A 19,225-nucleotide genomic window follows, 5' to 3' on the forward strand; every position below is an offset into this window, starting at 1 on the left:
AACCAGTTTCTCTTCTTTAATCACTGTTCCAAGAGAAGCAGATCTAGAAGCAATCCCTGAAATCTTTCCTGCGAACTCAGCGATCGTACTTGGTTCCTTCATCTTCAAACCCTCAAATTCTGACATTAAGGTTTGAAGTCTTGCTTCTTTCACATGTTCAGCACCTTGATTGCGAGATTTCACCGCTTCCCACATCTCTTTTGCTGAATTATTGTTCCCAATCTGCAACACTAGCTTTTCGGGTAACCCTTGGAATAGCAAAGCGATTGCTATAGAATCTTTGTGAGTATCGATGGTCATTCCTGGGTCAATCACATCCCATACCTTGTAAACCTTGAAGATTACCTTCATCTTCATAGCCCAAACGGTGTAGTTTGTATCCGTAAGCATTGGACATGGAAGGCTAGGCATCGGTTCCTTCGATGGAGGTACCTGGTTCGCGTTATCACCCATCCTTCGGTTTCTTCTACTGTATGTTAACGGAGTACTCGAACTTGAATCAATTTTCTAAAAAAAAAACTCTTATTCTTTCCTTTTTTTTTGTATAAACGGTGTTTGCTTATTATGTTGTTTTTTTTTTCGATTGGTTCAAGTAGGAAGTAAACAAAAAAAAAAAAAAAACAACTGCCTTCAACTAATTCTTGTCTCTTCCTGATTGCTTAAAAAAACAACCACCACTTTGAATTTTAGATAACCCAAAAGTCAACGTACAACTTTCTTCAAAGAAAATTGATTGCAGGTTCTTATCTTCCTTCTTCAATAGTATTGGTTATTATTCCAATCTCTTCAAAAAAAAAAAAAAACTTTTATCGCCTTTTATTAATTTGCTTAATTTGCTGCTCAAAAGAAGATGATCCTTCTACTCCTGAAAAACGAACCAATCTAACGAAACTGATTCTGACCTTATCGATTTCTTCACAGACTTGCGCGGTCTGCCGCCGCCTTCTGTGATCGTCTGAACCTGTCGCAAGATACTTCAATCGCTGACCTTCGCTGATTGATCTCTTCTTGCCGGACTCAAACACAGTCTCGATCAAACCCCTTAGAGCTCTGATACCAATTTGTTAGAATTGGATACCAAAGAACGTATTGAATTAAAACTCGTTTATTGATAATTGGTACGACTAGGGTTACAAATAAATCCTTCTATTTATAAGCCTAATAACTTGTTCAACAAGTAAACCTATTTGACTCAAACTATGATTAAAAAAACTATCTCAGAAAAACCCCAAGTTTATAACCCGTTCACTTTTTACCCGAACTTTGTAAGTCGGTCACTTTTAACCCGAACTTACACATAATATGCAAGATTAGTCTAAGACGAATATACTGTTCCAGGTACGGTTGGTTGCTTTTGAATAAGCTAAATGGACCTGGAGAAATATTCTTCTTTAACCCCTTCACGAAAGATATCCATGAGCTTCCAAATGCATCTTATCTAGATAGCTTATTTTTCTTAGCAGGGCCGGCCCAATGGGCTTTCCAGCCTAGCCACGGCCTAGGGCCACCAAAATATAAAGGACTCTAAATTTTTAGAAAGTTTTTATGTGTAGTATATTTATTTTGTCCAAATAAATAAGTTAAATGTAAAACTAAACCAGTTTGTATCAAAGAAGTCCAAAATAAATATTGTTTAGGGAAAAAAAGCATAGTTTCAAATCTCATTTCGTATTTAAAACTCACGAAATAATGAAATAGCAAAAGCCACTAATGCATTATTGTAATTTGTTTTGGTTCAATATATTGAAATGAGAATGGAGTAATCAAAGCCATCAATGTTGCAATGGTTAAAACATCCATTATATGGATGGAAAAATTTTGGTTCCAAGAAAAATAAACATGGTCAAAAACATTCTAGTTCTAGTTCCAAGTAAAAGTTCAATGGTTATGAATGCAACTCTTGAACAATATTTTTTTTCTTAACAGTTTTCTAGCTTGGATTGAACGTGTACAAAACTGATTTAATTGAAAAACCGAACCAAAAGACTAAACTGATTATATTTTTAAATTTAGTGGTTTAATCATTTTATTACGCGGTCTGATCCAACCCGACCCAAAACGAACCCGACCGAACAAATTTTGCAAAAGGGTCCTTACTTCGTAGTTTGCTTAGGGGCTGCAAAAAAGTTGGAACGACCCTGTTGGGCGGGATTGCGTAATGTCAGCTGCCATTACACGATGTTTAAAAAGTTGCTATATTATTCATTTAGGTTGTCTCTTTAAAGTTATATTAATGCCCGTGTTTTCACAATGGAAAGGACCAGCATTTATCCTTAGTCCTTTGATGTATGTTAATTGTTGTCCTTTAAAATTCGAAGACAATTTGGTTTTGTTGATGCTAATAGCTTACACTTTTCATCACACAAAAGTATGAGACATCTATCACCTATGATATTAATGGGGGTATAGCAGGCTCCTTTTCTCCCACACCAACCTTTGTCAAGCTCTCTATTAATCATATAATACATGTGAATAATGCATAACAACATAAACATTGAATGCAAGCAGTGTGGCCCTCATTGATCTCATTATCCAAACATGACTTGCAAATCTGGGAAATTACATTCATTGCAGCCCACAAACACTTTGGCCCATCAGAAGCAAGCCCAATTTAAAAGCCACAATCCCACAAGCTCTCTCGTAAACTGCCAGATTCGACTGCTACCTTCCTCTTCCACCAGAAACCATACAGGTTCCTCGATTAATCGCCCTTCCTCCCTAAAGAGCATCCTTCGTGAATCTTGCATTAACACGGTTTGACATTTTCAGCATACCGCCACTGTTTGAGAGTGGCTACACACATTTGTTCTGTTAACACAAGCATGAGTGAAAATAAATAATAATTAAACACATATATTTACATATTGAAACAACCTTGGAACTTAACATCCAGTAATAATATAACTGAATGTGATTAGAACTTAGAAGTATAACATGTAATATAAAAAATATTGAACAAGTGTGATAAATGAAAAAAATACCAATAATACCATGAAAAAGGAGTTTGGAGACTTGACAAGCCGCTTCACCTTGTGTTCCTCTTCTCCAACATAAATAGATGAACATCATTTCACAAAACATGTCATTTTCATTACATCGATTGCATCACTCAACAATAATTAGAACATTTTCCATGTAAAGAAAATGAAGTCAAACATAAAAATAAGAGTTAACTGTCATTTTCGTATGTGGTTTGTCCAGTTATTTCCGTTCAGGCTAAATTTCAAATTTGTACCATTTCATTTTCTTGCATTCTGGAAACATGTCAGTTAAAAAGTTAACGGTCATTAACTTTGACTGTTAAATAAGGGGTAAAAAAGTAATTTTCCATTTTTATTTTCTTTTTCCATTTTGGAATCGCCCTTCAAAAAAGAAAGACAAATGTATTGAGACAAAAACTGTATCAATGATCGAACCAAAGTTTTAAACTTCAAACTCACTATTCACGGGTCAATTTATCAACCATTTTGTGTGGATCATCAAACCCACCAATGACATACTAACAACAAAGACAACAAATAATTCAAATTGGGAATAATCTTTCAAAATATTAAAATAAATTACATTGGATAAAGTACTTATGTTGAGCGTCGGAGGGTGGGTTAGAGATCCAAGTCTTTGACCCCTTGTAACGAGTTCTTTCATCATAATAGGACCAAGTGAAGAAAGTGACGAGAGCCTGGCACCTTGGGACGTTAGATCTCTCTCCTAATCTTGTTGTAGCAACATGTGACATTAGAAATTAGCATAGTTACTAGTGGTTGAGTGCCTTTTAGTGTGTCCGTTGCTATTCGAATAGACTAGGATGACTCGTGTGCGGAATAAACGTCTTAAACGAACGAACTGGGTCCATTCGCTAGGGGATGTTCGTGAATGGACGACCATTCACTAGAATGGGTTAGCGAATGAGTCATTCGCTTACAGGTGGTTAGCAAATGAGCTCATTCGCATATTCCCATGTTTAGTGATTGTCTCTCGTTCGCTAGGATGGTTAAAAGAATGGGAAATGGCCTTATATATACCACTTCAGTTCAGTTTAATACACTGATATGGGGATAAGAGTGAGAGCGAATGAGTGTGTAAGTTTGAGAGGAGATCATGTTTAATCTCTCTAGCTAGGCCTTCAATGATGTAATTGTAAACTCTTAATATGTGATGATTCCTTAACGTCTACATATCCGATTGTAGTTAGGTTTTTCTCAAAACTGATTATTATATCAAATTTAATCGTTTATATCTGAAAATAATGGTCCTACAAGTGGTATCAGAGTCAGTACATGATCTAATTGATCTAAACAATCGAATTAGATCACCGAGCTTGTGATTTTTTTTTTTTTGAATTTGGGGAAACTTGATGAAATTGTGATAACCGTGGCTTTTGTTCATCACAAGCTGGTTTTTGGTATCAATCTGGGTCAAAATGCTTTATAATGTCAGAAATGATTAGTTAGGGTTATTCCAATCTGTGTCAATTTCCATCCGGTTTTAAGTGTTTTTGCGACTTTCCGGCGGGTGTGTGACTGGAAAAAGGATAATTGTCACCGGAATGATTATCAGGTCTCAATCGCTACAAACTCCTTAGCGAATGAACTCATTCGCTAAGTTGATCTTAGAGATTAAGGCTCATTCGTATCTTGAGTTCAGCGATTGTAGTCATTCATGTTCAGGTTTTAGCAATTAGGACTCAATCGCTAGTTGATTTTAGTGATTGAAGTACATTCGGTTATGTCCAATCTTATTTGTGAAGGAGAATCCTCATTCGCTAACACGTACTGTTACTCAGTCGCTAAGCACAGTGTTCAATCTCTAAAGTGTCACATTCACTACGAGCCTTCATTCGCTAAGGGTTTCTTATTCGCTAAAAAGTCACATTTGCTATAAGAACCCTCCCTCTCTATGAGTTGCTCATTCGCTAATATGTACTCATTCGTCTCATATGTTTAGTGAATGAGATGGATGATGTTCTTCAAGCTGATTCGTTTCTAGGTTTTTACCTGTGGTGTAATGTAACTGTGGTGTTTACACACTTACATAGTACACTTGCATCATGTGTTATGTGACTTGCTTTTTCTTTTAATAGATATTTGATTCAAATTAGAAAAATATATATGTTATTATTAAGTGATCTTGGCTCATTCCTAATCATCAAAATAAAAGAAGTAATGGATAATAAAACGATTACAAGACGTATCAGATTTACACACCAAAGGAGGACGTACATAGAATTTATTAGTAGTGAAGTCAAATTGAACAAATAGACGACTACCTTTTATTTACAAACTTCATGAGTTGTTCATCAAGTTCAAGCGCTCACAACATTCGTAATCAATTGCATACTTACACTGGAGACACTTAAGTATCATGTACCTTAGTCCCTTAGAACATATACTGCATTGACCATCACTCTTGATCCCTTGAGCAAACAACAGAGGATGTGAGTGACCATCAATCTTATGAATGCTCCCAAACTTCAGATTTATATGTTGACTGATGTTTCTTCTTCTGTCGGAATAGGTTGTTGTTTCACAACAAATTGCAGGAGCACAAGCAGAATGCAGCGACTGAGAACACTCGTCACAATGATAGAAACAAGCATGAGGATTCAGTACGTTCTCACAAACCTCACAAAAATATTCACTCTTATGGTTCTCAATTGGGAGGTAACTCAAGTTCATGGGGTGTTTGTCATATGGGTGTCTAATTGTCCCCGGCAGCAACAAAGCACACTCCGGATGTATATATACTTCACACGTGCTGCAATTGAAAATCAATTTATGTATGTCGTATCCTCCCCGACTTAAATAAGGATAGTCACTAAAATATCCCAGACACATAATACATTTATGCCGCGAATGAACCCCCCTAACTAATGAAAGAAGATGTTTGGGGTGAGATTCATGTGTGATATTTTTAGGTATCAACCCACAAGTAACATCAACTTTGTAGCCACATTCAAAACAACCATAAGCAAATCCGTTGCAACGCAAGTAACAAAAGCTGCAATAAAAGATGTTGAGAAACACACCCGAGACATTTGACATTAGATGAAGAGTATGGTGTGGGTGATCTGGGTGGTTGTCTATTCGTGATGGTAGACGAGTACACCACTCATGAAGAGCAAAGTTGCAACTCTCATCTTCATTGGTCGCACATTTGTAAAATGGCATCTCCATGATTGGTCTCACACAGGCGTTGCAAAATAGCTCCATCTTTTTCATTGGATTATGACATAGATTGGTCTCTGCACCATCTATGCATTTTGTATTAACTAAAATTAGCTCATGATGATGACTGGTATGTCGTAGACTTGCACAAGTTTCAGGTCCAATTTCTTTGAAAAGTAATTGTTTGGGTATGCTACAAGTTTGATCAGGAAATGGTAGATGGAAAAGATGAGGATAGTCGGCATCTTCAAAATTCTTAACCAATGGACCTCTACCTGAAAGATTGAAATATATAGTTAGTTATTCATGAATAACGAGTTGACGTTGACCCACGCGTTGCAGCGATTTCCTGAGTACACTATAGTATGAGATACCGAAATTCTTAACTTTATGTAAAACATTCTTTTATTTTTCCTTGATCCTCGGCCCATAACACCACACTAAAGCATTATACTTTCAAAGAATATAAAGTGTTTTGGAAAATGACCCAATTCTGCAGGAATAAATTTGAAGCGAACATTTTCTGACCCCGGTTTGGTAGGCTGAAAGACTAAACCGATTATATGTAGCCAATTTTTTCAGGATCCCAAATATTTCAAGCTTAAACACAATTCAAGTTTAAATGTAAAATGAAAATCCAACTCGTATCCAAAACCTAAAACCAACCGGTTTCCTAAACCTAATTAAACTGAAATTTTGGTTTTGGTTTGATTTTAGACAAATTTAAGTCCAAAATCTTCCCAAACCAAATTCTAAAATCGAGTCACGCATGCTGGGGATGCAAAAAATTTGTAAGGTTCGTTTTCGTTTAACTTATGTACTGGTATTTTACCTGGCGAAATAAAGTCATATCAAAATGCTAAAAAATTAAACACGTCATAAATATTTTAAAATTAAGTTTAAAATATTAAAGTTAGTATTTCAATAATTAAGTTTAAATATTACACATTTCTATAGTTAAGTTTAAAATATTAAATAAAAAAGAAAGAAAAACAAACACAAAATAAAATAAATCCTAAAATCAAAGTATATATAAGTTTTTAATGGCATATTGGATTTTGCAAAATAAAATTGAAGAGAAAAAAAGCAAATCCATGAAATGATGGTAGAACACCCGAACCCGATTTTTGCGACGATTAATTATTAAGCACACCGTTTGGGTTTTGAGATATTTATTCAATTTAATAATTATTACACAAAACGTGATTATATAGAATGCATAACCGTTTTAATGTACTTAATTATTTAATAATATTTAATGGGGTGTTTTATTTTTGAAGCTTTAATATTTAACAGGGTATTTTATTTTTGAAGCGGTGGAGTGATTAGTTTTGAAGTGGTGGGTTTGAAAGTTGGTAATTATAATACCCCTTTGGTGAGTAGTTGCGATGGTTTGAAATAACAGGGTTACGACATGAATCGATGCGATACTACTCATAGGGTGTGTGAATAAACTGAAGGGGCTTTAGTTGTTACCATATATAATGTGACTTTAAATATAAATATTCAAATAAAACATATGTTCTGGAGCAGGAAGATATGTAATATATAAGGGTTATTGGATTTTAATAATCCTAAGTTTCACCTATTGGCCGATAATAATCCAAACTTTAAAATTCCCTTCAATAATCCCAACTTGTAAAAGTTTGGCCGTCATTGATCCTTTTCAAACATATAAGAATTTGGTCTCCTCAATAGATTCAATTACACCTAGAGACACCTTAATTGATTTAAGTGCACCTATATTAGAAAAGGATCAATGGCGGCCAAACTTTTACAAGTTGGGATTACTGGAGGTAATTTTTTAAAGTTAGGATTATTATCGGTCAACAGGTGAAACTTAAGATTATTAAAATTCAATATCCCTATATATAATGTGATTTACGTTGGTTATATTTTGTGTGAACTTAACACAAATGTTATTTACATTGGTTATATTGTGTTGCTAATTGTAATCATAATATGACTTTAAATCTAAATATTCACCAAATTAGATTTTGTTGAACAAATCTATGTATTCAAATAAAACACAGAATTTTGAATTTTTAAATGAAGAGATACAAACTTATATATGTATAATTTCTAATCGACGCGACTTTCAAACGAAGAGGTAGAAACTTATTCATAGAATTTCTAACCAATGTGACTTTTAAATGAATGGGGTACAAACCTCAAGTTGGTAAGGGGTATGAAATATTTAAAGGTAGTTTAAAGGGTTGTGACTTTTTGTAAGGGTGTGGTGTACAAAAAAAGTAGTTTGAAAGATTCTGATTTTTTGAAGGGATGTGATGGGTTGTGACTTTTTGTAAATATACGAAGGGTTGTGACTTTTTGTAATAGTGTGGTATATATATAAAAGTAGTTTGAAGGGTTGTGACTTTTTAAAGGGGTGTGATCCAAATCACTATGTCTTTGTAGGGGTGTGATCCAAACCATTGTGTCTTTAGTTACTTTTTGTAGGGTTATATAATAACTAAATGAGTAAACTGCCATTTTGGTCCCTAAGGTTTGGTCAGTTTTGCCACTTTAGTCCAAAACTTAAACCTTTTGCCCTTGAGGAAGAGGACAAAATAGCAGAATTTTATAAGATAAATATGACATCGTTTCACTTTTGGACTAAAATGGCAATGAAACTAAAACCACAGAGACCCAGATGCAAAAGTTTTGAGTTTTGGGCTAAAGTGGCAAATGTGACCAAACCTTAGGGACCAAAATGGCAGTTTACTCTAACTAAATTAAATGGAAGAAATCATATACAGAAATATCTACTTACTTGTAAGCAAGATGTGCATGAATGGCTCTTCTCTTGACGTTGCACAATATGCATGGACATAGTAGATGCACTTCTCACATTTGTAAATCCAAATTCTCTCATCATAAAAATTGTGATTGCATACTCTACATTTAGGATTGTATTTAGCTCTTTGTTCGGCTTCTGGGAAGGAAAACGAAAGGGTGAGGGGATGTGTATGGTGGAAAATGTCACCCGTAGTTTGTTGAATTAAAGAACGTTTTGGTAGGAAAGCACAATCACTGTGTATGGCGAAGTCAGGACATGTGGTACACATAAAGAATAATCCTTTATGTTCCCTACTACAAGCTTTACACTCACATAAAATGGGTTTCAACAACATGAGAGGCATTAGTGGGTGTGGGTGGCTAGGGTGATGTATCCCCTTCTTGTCCACTTCCGTGACAGAGCTTACACAGACTTTGAAATATGATGCATATCTGCGTAACATACTTCATGAGGGTGACGGGTGTGACAATATTCACAAGGCCAATTCCACCATATTGGTTGGAGTTTAAGAGAATATGGTAGTGATAAGTGTTTAATGATTGTTGGTGTTATGTGTGTTGGGATCTCTATACAAAATTTATGAGCAAAGTAATCACATGAATCATCTACACATTTATAGTAGTACCTATAGTACTCGTGGATTGGTTGGTCGCACCGCTTACATTTACATGGACATACAAAATCTTTTTGTATAACCACATCCTTCTCCTCCTCCTCATCAGCTTCAGCTTCTTCTACATCTTCATCATTCACCTGCAAATCAATGAGTTTCAATGGGTGATCGTGTTCAATTACTGTCACCATAGTTATTTAATTTCCCTATCAGATAGAATGGTTTACTCGTATGTTATTTATAAGCACATATGTGATATTCTTGTTGCAAAACCTTGAAAACAGATACTTCTACTTTATTCTTTTATACATTTGCTTATCGATTACGTTTTCAACTAAATCATGAAAAAAAAAATCCCCAACCCAAAGGAAAGGATAAAAGTAACATTAAATAATAAATGTTGCTCTTGATTTTCTATTAAGTTCAACTTGTTTGTCAGTTGTCATAACTTGGCAACCATGCCTTTCCATTTTTAGATCTTCACGTTTGTTAAAGATACATTTAGACTATCCCCAATGCAATATGCTAAATACACGTATTTATTTATGCATCCTGTTAGCTTAGCTGTGACATCATATTTTTACAAATATACTAAAAACACTCATTTTCTAAAGTAATTTATATCTTTCGTGTTGACTCACTCACCAATATAATTTTTTACATTTATAAATTTAGTTATTTTTACAATTAAAGTCATCAAATTATTTTTATTAACTTATATTTGTATTAGGAAAATTGGTTTTTAATAAACCAACCTTTGTCCCGTTGGTAAATATTAATCTTACCTACGTAATTGGTATACAATAATCCTACCTATCAACATGTTGGTACTCAAAGAACTTCCGTTAATTGTTTTTAACTGAAGTTAATTTTTAAGTTTTATTTATTATACAAAAAGTCCCTGTAGTTGTAATTTATTAGTTTTAACTATTTTATAAAACAAAAAAAAAACCTCAAGGGACTGTAATTTACTAGGTTTAAAATAGTTAAAACTAGTAAATTACAACTACAGGGACTGTTTGTGTAATAAATAAAACTTAAAAACTAACTTCGGTTAAAAAAAACTAACAGAAGTTTATTGAGTACCAACATGTTGATAGGTAGGATTATTGTATACCAATTACGTAGGTAAGATTATTATTTACCAACGGGACAAAGGTTGGTTTATTAAAAACCAATTTTCCTTTGTATTAAATATACCTAACTTAATTGTTGTTTTTTTATTAATTTAATATATTCTTTTCTTTTAGAGTTAAACGCTTGATTGGTTCATGTGGTTTGTAAATATTGCAGACTTGGTCCTAATGGTTTAATAATGGGAAAATTACCAAATTAGCTAAGAATAAACTTTGACCACCAAATTAGCCATTTGATGCCTCCTTGGAGCAGGGCATCACGGATTCAAATGTGCGGGATGCCTCTTTCAATGTGGAAGTGACACGTGTCTCAATGATTAGGTAGACTCCTCCAATGCCCCTCAACAGACTCATCCAATGCCTCAGCAGACTCTTCCAATGCCCCTCAACAGACTCTTCCAATGCCTCAGTCATGAGTTAAAATTTTATGTGGGACCTACCACCCACTTCATCTTCACCACCGCCACCGCCACCGCCACCGCCACCGCCACCACCACCGCCACCACCACCGCCGCCGCCGCCGCCGCCGCCACCTCCGCTTTCATCCTGAAATTTCTGTCCAGAATTCGACGTCCCTTCCTCCGTGCTTACGATCTAACCTCAGAGCGGAAATCTTCACCAACTTCCCGGCCCGTCGAAATGCAGCTCACGCACGACCGTGCCAACCACTGGCACGACCGTGCCAGGTCAAAATCATCAGCAGATTAGTTCGTTTTCGAGATCAGTTCAGTCGTTATCGAGCACTATCGGCACGCACGACCACGCCGGCACGGTCGTGCGACCTCGGAAACTTTTAAGCGCGATTTTTCCCAAAATGGCAGTAAACTTGGTCAACATACGAGAAAGTGGCTCTGACACTTACCAAGCACGACCATGCCAAAAGGTTGCATGGTCGTGCCATCCTCCCAGCAGCTTAAATACGAGTTTCTAGCTCATTTGGAGGGGAGTTGGAGCATTTTGGTGAACTTTTCTCTCAAGAATCTGGTCTTGGAAGCTTGTTGGAGCCAAGAGGGGGCCTTGAAGAGGACTTAATCACTTGAAGATCTACTCAAACACCATTTTAATCTTGTCTTTAACTTGGTTAGCTTACTACATTATGAACAATTTATGTTTATTTGCACTTGATTTGGTAGTCATGAGCTTTATGGGCTAAACATTTGTGTTGTCTAAACTTTGTTGAAGCTAATGAATATGTGATAACATGGAAGTAGATGTGATGATTGTTCTTGTTAATCTTCATGTTGACACTTAATCTTGTTCTTGGAGTTCATGTGCATGCTTAAAGTTCTTGTTCTTGAATATTTGCTCATAAGTATTTACATGTTGTGTTGGAAAGCCCATGTAAAGATTATGATTATTGAATCTTGTTAACTTGTTAGTATGATTCATAGCATGAAATTAGGAATGGTGATTGCTAATGTGATATGAATGATGATTTGAGCATGTGTATGAATTCTTGCATCTAGATTTGGAAAGATCAAAAGTATGTTTATATGAATTCTATATTTTGTGTTCATGTTGGTTTGATGATTTAGGCCAAAGTTGTTAGCTAGCATGACCATGCTTGTGATTCATATCAAGAACATGATGATAGTGCCAGCTACTTGAAACCAAGTTAGGGTGATTAGTGTGTTGTTCATATTAGTTTTCCCTAATTTGTAGAGTTAGGAGTTTTGACAAACAAATAACTCATGATTAAAGATTAACATCAACTTAGCAAGTGAGCTTAAAAGAATAATTTTTAGGTGATTAGAATGTTAATTCATTTTTAGTTTTCCAAAGAATTATAGACTAGGAAGCCTTGATTGGGGACTTAGTTGAATTTAGAGCTTGCATCATCACAAACCCTTCCTCTTTGTTGTCACATGTGAGTTACTGGATACATAGTTTAGGCAACCTTTCTTAGATATTCTTCCTTTCTAGAATTTTTAGTAGGTTATTTATTTGCATGTTAAGTTAGAAAAATCAACCCAATCATTTGAAAAGGCTTTAAACTAGCATAAGTCTAGTATCGAGACACCGCATCCACGGATTGATATCCGGTTCTTGCCGATTAGCTATATTACCACCCGATGGGTACACTTGCCCTTTTGTGTGTGTAGTTAGTTCTTAGGTAAAAAACTATTTTTAAAACTAAATTTGTGTGAAGAAAAACTCAATTAAAAATATATTTAATTCACGTACATCAATAGGCATATGTCAAGTTATGGAAGTACATTATATATAACTTTAGTGGTGTTTTTTTGGTTGTCGTAACATTAGATTAGGTTTGGTACATTTCAAGCCTACTTGGTTAAAATTAAGATAAAAATTTTAAGGTATATTTCAAGCCAAATTGTCGAATTGACTTGAATGAAAGATCAATTTCAAATGAATAAAATGCAAATAGAGAGAAGTATGTATATTTTTTAGTTTACATTGTTGTTCTTAATATTATTGTTTTGAGGGTTCAGCCTACATTCTCCAATGATGCTTTCTGTCTTTCCTAATAGAGATGTTTATGAGACCTATGATAGCGTACAACTCTCAGTCTCGTGTTTACTAGCATACGGTTGTCTTCCACCTAGTTTGACACTCTTAGGTCCATACTTCACGTTGTTACGTATGTTTAGCTTGAGGAGTCATATTAGAACCATTCTCAGCTTTTGGTTATCTTTGTAATTATTATAGTTTGCTTTCCAAAATAGGGCTTGTGGGTGAAAAGTCCATTTTACCCTTAATGGGCTTGCAAGGCTTTATCTTGTTTGGATTACTTGTTGAAAACGGTGTTGTATTTGCAATAAAGTACTTGGTACTATAAGTATAACACAACAGAAAAAGATAACCGTACCATGATAAACCGTACTGATACCGGAAGAACAGTATTGATATCAAACAAAAATAAAAAATAAAAAAAAAAATTTAACTCCACCAACTATGAACTTTTTAGTTTATTTTGTCGGTCCAAGGCATTAGGTTTCTGAATGGGTACAACAGGTATGTTTTTCATTCTTAATTGTACATCCAGTTTTTTTAAGGCCTCAATTTTGTACTTCTCTTAAGGTCATCAAAATAGTTGAGCCGGCCCTGGTACGAAGCTAAGAGATAGTAGGTATGTAACACCTCAAAAAACGGATTTGGAAATCAAACCACGTTAATAGTGAAAATGAGTAAAATACCGCTAGTGGTAAAAATTAACCCGGTAAAAAAGAAAAAGAAAAGAAAAAAAAAGAGAAGATTAGGATTTAAATAAATAAACTTGATATTAATTAAAAGGAGGATAAATACTTTAAGAAAAACAAAGTATGTAAAAGGCCCGAGTTAACGGGACTTAAAATAAAACGGGTTATAACTCCCGGGATCCACTAAGTAACTAGGAATATCAACCTAGTTAGCTAAGTGTTTCAAAATAATAAGAAAATTTGGTTAAAACATACTATATGCAACTTGGGTAAAGTATAAGGGCCCAAGGTGATAAACTTGAAACAAGTTTTAATAAAATAAAACAAAAAACACCAAAACACACACCTTGAGTGTGTGTTCTGGTCGACAATTCTAGAGGAGCCAGGAGCTCTCATCTTCAAACCCTAACAAGCTAAAATTCAAGCAATTGGAAGGGCAAATCACACCCAAATTGAAATCCAAGCATGGATTAGTGATCACCTCAGTGAAATGATCATAAGGTATGTGAAATTTCGTTGAATGATTCCAATTGAAATTCTAAATCAATACTTGAAACTCGAAATTTATGATGCATGATAGTTGCTTGGATGAAATAGGAATGAGATAGTGATTAGGGATAAACCTTAGTCAATTACTTGTTGAAATTTTGCTTAATTCTTGTGAATTCACAATCACCATTGAAGGTGATAAGTGGGTTTTGTAAGAATATGTTAAACACTAGAATTTTGATTGTTGTTCTAGTGTAATTTGAGCTCTAGGAAGTGAATTCAGATTTTGTTAATGTGAAAATTGATATGAACATGCTTAATTGATGTTAAGTTTGGCTAAATAACTAGTTATGAAAATTGATTGTTGATTTTATAGAATATGCCCACAAGGTGTTTGTTAAAATGCCTAAGTGAATATTCATATTTTGAATTTACGAATGAAACGCGTAATTGCCTTGTTTGACTAATTACGTGAAAGATGGGGTAAAGCGGGTTCTAATCATAATGTTGATTTGACTTAATTGCGTAAACCATTTGATCAAAAAGTAGTTAACTTTTGATAAGCTAAGTTAACTAATCATGAAGTCGAATAGTAGCTTCGGCATAGAAAATAAGTGAGGTGGAATAGTCGTGATTTTTATGACTAATTTAACCGCCTTGTAAATGATTTAAAATAGATTGACGCCTAACGAGCTAGGTGGAGGCTTGGGAAAGGAAGCAGGTCAAACAAATCAAGAATGGAGGAAAAGCATAATTCGGATGCTAGGTAAGTATAGCTTACACTAGTCATATATTTTGGAATATTCTTTGTCGTATTGATTACGAATAAGACAAATACCTAATTGAGTTATGGTGTTCCGGCGTGTAGTCGTACGAAACAAGGAAATCAAATATGATAAGAAACCATAGTGATGGCTAAAAATGAGTTAAATCGGTAATTCGATCATATTATGACGAATGAAACATGTACTTTTAAGGGTTACCATATAAGGTAAATCATAATAACCAATAAGGGTAAAATTGTAATTTGGTCACTCGTTGACAATAACTGTTGGTTTTGAAATATACTTTATTTCGAAAGCCTTGATAGGCCAAAAAGCGTTAAGAAGTGATTTAAAATTAAAATGACCGCACAACGTAAACTGGAGCGAGTCGTGTAGGCGAGATGGCAATAAGCTTCATCTCGCCAATATAATCGGTCAATTAAAACAAACGGGTCAAAAGGGTGAAAATATCACCTTCTGACAATATCGACTAATGGCTTGTCGAGTTGTATGATTTCAGGAATAAATATCAAATGGATACTTACATCACTATTACTTAGCGGGTACTAAGGCAAGGTATCGAAACGGGTCAATATTTATATATATTGATCCGAGCCAGGTATGTATAATATAGATTAACTACTCAATAGGAATTAGAGGCTTCTTGATAGTTAAATGCAGTCATAAAGACATTTGGTTTCTTTACTAAGCAAACCGAATGATTCATATGATAATCATTGTGTTTTGAAAACATAATGACTTTTCGAATCAAATGCGTAGTTTAAAACAGGGCTTTTGGGTCGAAAATGCTTTTAAAAGTCCCTTGTATCAATTAAAGGACTAAATGGACCAAAATGCCCTTGTAAGCTAAATCGAGCGAACGACCCATAAGGGTGGTTCGGAAAAGAGTAGTATGCATAACTAAACACTTAGAATGAGTATACAAAAGTGAAGGATGTGAATCCTTAGTCATTTAACTCTATAATAGTGTTTGCCGTAAAATAATGATTCGAGGGGTAAAACTCGGAGTTTAGGAATTTCCACACTTAATACAACACAAATATAGTTGTGAAGAAAGATTATTTGACAAGAAATGTGGTAGTATAATGCTTGATGTGAGTGAAAGAGATTCATGTTTAAAATAGGCTTAATTACCCTTAACGGGTCAAAATAAACCTACGAGCGAAAACGAGTTTAAATTGTGTAATAAACCTGTGATTAGAACCTAAAATGGTAGATAACATTAATTTGAAGAAGTGTATGTGATATAATGATCAAACAAATACGTTTGTTTGATAAAATGTATAAACGGGTTAAAACTCGGTAAAAAGGTAATGAGTCGAAGGCTTAGAAGTCTCAAAATTTATTATGACAGATGTTGGATTTTAACTCCATAAGATGGAGAATTAAATTACGGGCGTGTAGGAAAAAGAATCGGGTAAAACGGATCAATAACGAAGAAGTTATGGCCGTTTCCGTAAAAACTGGACGTGCTGGGAATATGCAGGTCCCAGATGCGAACCTGCTGGAAAATGGTCACCTTCGCGCCACGCGAAGGAGCATGTGGTTCCTTCGCATGGCATGACGGAGTCAGTTTTAAAAAAAGTTGTTTTTTTCAATTATTTTGCCTCACGAACTCGTTTAAACACGTTCTAAGCTGCGTATGACTAATTCAATTCATGTTTTATGAATTGTAGGTATTATATACAATACCGGGGGACGATCAAGCTCAACGAAGAACCGAACACGATCAAGTTCAAGCTTCCGCATATTATTACGTTGTCGTTTTGAACGACGAATTCAATCACATTTTGTTGTATTGTTTTAATGCTAAGTAAAGTTTAAATAAACCCATATTATGATTGGTATGTGTGATCATTAATACACATTTTTAGTTCTTAATTTATAAGAAATACGTTAAATATCGGTAAGGGTGTTACAAGTTGGTAATCAGAGCTCATGGTTAAAGAATAAAGTGTGTTCGGTTCGAGGCTTGATCGCAAATCCGGTAAGTACACGTATATCAATGGTTTAGTATGATTAAAGTGTTGAGAACAACACATATGGTTATCGTGTAATACACGTTACACCAATAAAAACGATATAGAATAGATATAGTCAACGAAATTACACGCGTTGATGCGTATAGTAGAAAAGCCATGTATTATAATACGGGCATCCTTTAATGTCGAAATTACTAACTGTTGTATATGTTTTAGTTGAAGGACACTCGCACATGAAGATAGCGAGAGTTTAACAAATCACAGATTTGACAGAGGAACGGTCCAAAGAGTATTGTAACACCTCGAAAAATTTCGTCCAATAATGTCTTGACACGTGTCATAAGGTTCCGGTATGTGAAAACATACCTTAGAGGGACTAAAAGTGACAAACAGTGAAAACTATGGAACGTAAGGGTCCAAAGTGTCAACAATGGATAAATAGGCTCTATGATAACCCTACATAATGTTTATAACCTTAAACGGATGGTTCATGGATCATACGACGCGGAAATTGCACAAAAGTGAAGTATTGCAAACTATAGGGGCCAAAAGTGTCAACATGTTTAATTTATACCTCTGAGTGAACTTTTGGCAGACCCGAAGCTTCGTAAAGCTAAAATATACTCACTAGAATGTGTGGTTAAAATTTCATGAAGTTTCGTCAACGTATGAGAAAGTTATGGCCAAAACCGTAACTATAGGGGCTAAAAGTGTCAACATGTTGAATTTATACCTCTGAGTGATCTTTTGGCAGACCCGAAGCTTTGTAAAGCTAAAATATACTCACTAGAATATGTGCTAAAAATTTCATGAAGTTTCGTTATCATATGAGAAAGTTATGGCCAAAACCGTACTTGAGGGGTTAAAAGCGTCAACGTCGAATTTTACGGCTTTTCGGGCGAGCGCAAAGTTAAACGAGGACATTACCATGTTGGTAAATATCCAAGGGTTTTTAAAAACCAGATTCGGGGGTTTACGAGTAAAGATTCATGGCCAAATCATCGCAACCAAAGTACAGGGACCAAAACTGCAACAAATGGGCAAACTTTGGAGCTGCCAATAAACCCAGGTGCAGAATCCGCGAACAGCAGCGATTTGGGTCCGAAATTAAGTGGGTAACAGCTGTTTTCACCTCCCAAAAGCTCCAATAACATTGCATGCATGCCTAGGCCACAGTAACCCCTTGCAAACATCAACAATTCAGCTTTAAATCTGATCCAAAGCTCATTTTACTAAACACTTGTGTTGTGAACAAGAACTTCCAAACTTGCAAAAGCTCTCAAGCATCTCTGAAGCATTTCTGGACATCAAGGCCGATTTCTAGTGTTAGCTTAACATCAATAGGACCTTGGTAAGCTTCTAATTCGATCTCCAATCCGTTCTTGCTTTGATTATTGCTAAAAGTCAAACTGTTTGTTCATAAGCTTTGACTTTCTGATTAAACAAGTTTCAATCAGTCATTTCTCGAATTGAAACCTGATATATGTTAGTATTTATGTGGGAAACAAACCCTCTAAAGGGTATTATCTGAATCCCACTACATGCATGCTAATTGTCGAGTCAAACGTGATTCTAAAAAGTCAACAGAAGTGATTTTTGAGAAAAATAGCTTAAATGGTAAAATAAATGACATGCAATCTGTTGATCTTCATAGATAGCTTTATTATGAATATAAGAATGTATTTTACCACGATCAACTCGACAATCTATAGTATAAATACGAATCGGAGCCGAAAGTCCTATAAAATGACTAATTCGTAGACTATCGATTCAGATTCGTACATGCATGTTTGAGATCTGTATTGGAGAGTATTTTTGACCATTTTTATTTTGGTAAAACTTTCTGGAATTTTTGTTGATTAAGTCTATGCTTAGCCGATTCGAATGCATGTTTCCGATTTATGCATAAAGTTGACTATTTTGCCCTTTTTGATATAAAACGTGATTTTTGGAAAAGTGAAAGAGTAGAAATCTTTATTTCTAATATATAAACTTGCACCGAAAATTTCGGATCAGTTGGTGGTCCAGATTTTGAGTTATGGCCATTAGCGTAAAACTATGTTCTTAATTTACATAAACGGCCCTTTTCGCATAT

General features: G+C 34.9%; 2 protein-coding genes and 1 long non-coding RNA gene across 5 annotated transcripts in view; 2 read left to right on the forward strand and 1 right to left on the reverse strand.

Annotated features, from left to right (window-relative positions):
* LOC110879777 overlaps positions 1–19,225 on the forward strand; it is a 54,627-nt gene that overhangs the window by 4,433 nt on the left and 30,969 nt on the right. The gene's annotated exons all lie outside the window — the stretch shown is intronic.
* On the reverse strand, positions 5,136–9,839 carry LOC110879718. 3 transcript variants are annotated; one of them, XM_022128247.2, is made up of 3 exons: positions 8,938–9,788; positions 6,026–6,439; positions 5,136–5,754 (listed from the first exon to the last, which is right to left on the reverse strand). In XM_022128247.2, the coding sequence occupies exons 1-3, from the start codon at positions 9,404–9,406 to the stop codon at positions 5,672–5,674; spliced, it is 966 nt and encodes a 321-aa protein (XP_021983939.2). In that variant the 5' UTR covers positions 9,407–9,788; the 3' UTR covers positions 5,136–5,671. The 3 variants fall into 3 exon arrangements, with proteins under 3 accessions (XP_021983939.2, XP_021983947.2, XP_021983930.2); XM_022128255.2 differs by lacking the exon at positions 6,026–6,439 and having other exon boundaries at positions 5,214–5,754; positions 9,590–9,839; XM_022128238.2 differs by having other exon boundaries at positions 5,214–6,439; positions 8,938–9,789.
* Positions 15,088–16,981, forward strand: LOC110940048. Its single transcript, XR_002592753.2, has 2 exons — positions 15,088–15,129; positions 16,825–16,981. It is a non-coding gene; the product is annotated as an uncharacterized LOC110940048 (long non-coding RNA).

The sequence above is a fragment of the Helianthus annuus genome, chromosome 1 (genome assembly GCF_002127325.2).
Source record: "Helianthus annuus cultivar XRQ/B chromosome 1, HanXRQr2.0-SUNRISE, whole genome shotgun sequence".
In the NCBI taxonomy this organism is placed as follows: domain Eukaryota; kingdom Viridiplantae; phylum Streptophyta; class Magnoliopsida; order Asterales; family Asteraceae; genus Helianthus; species Helianthus annuus.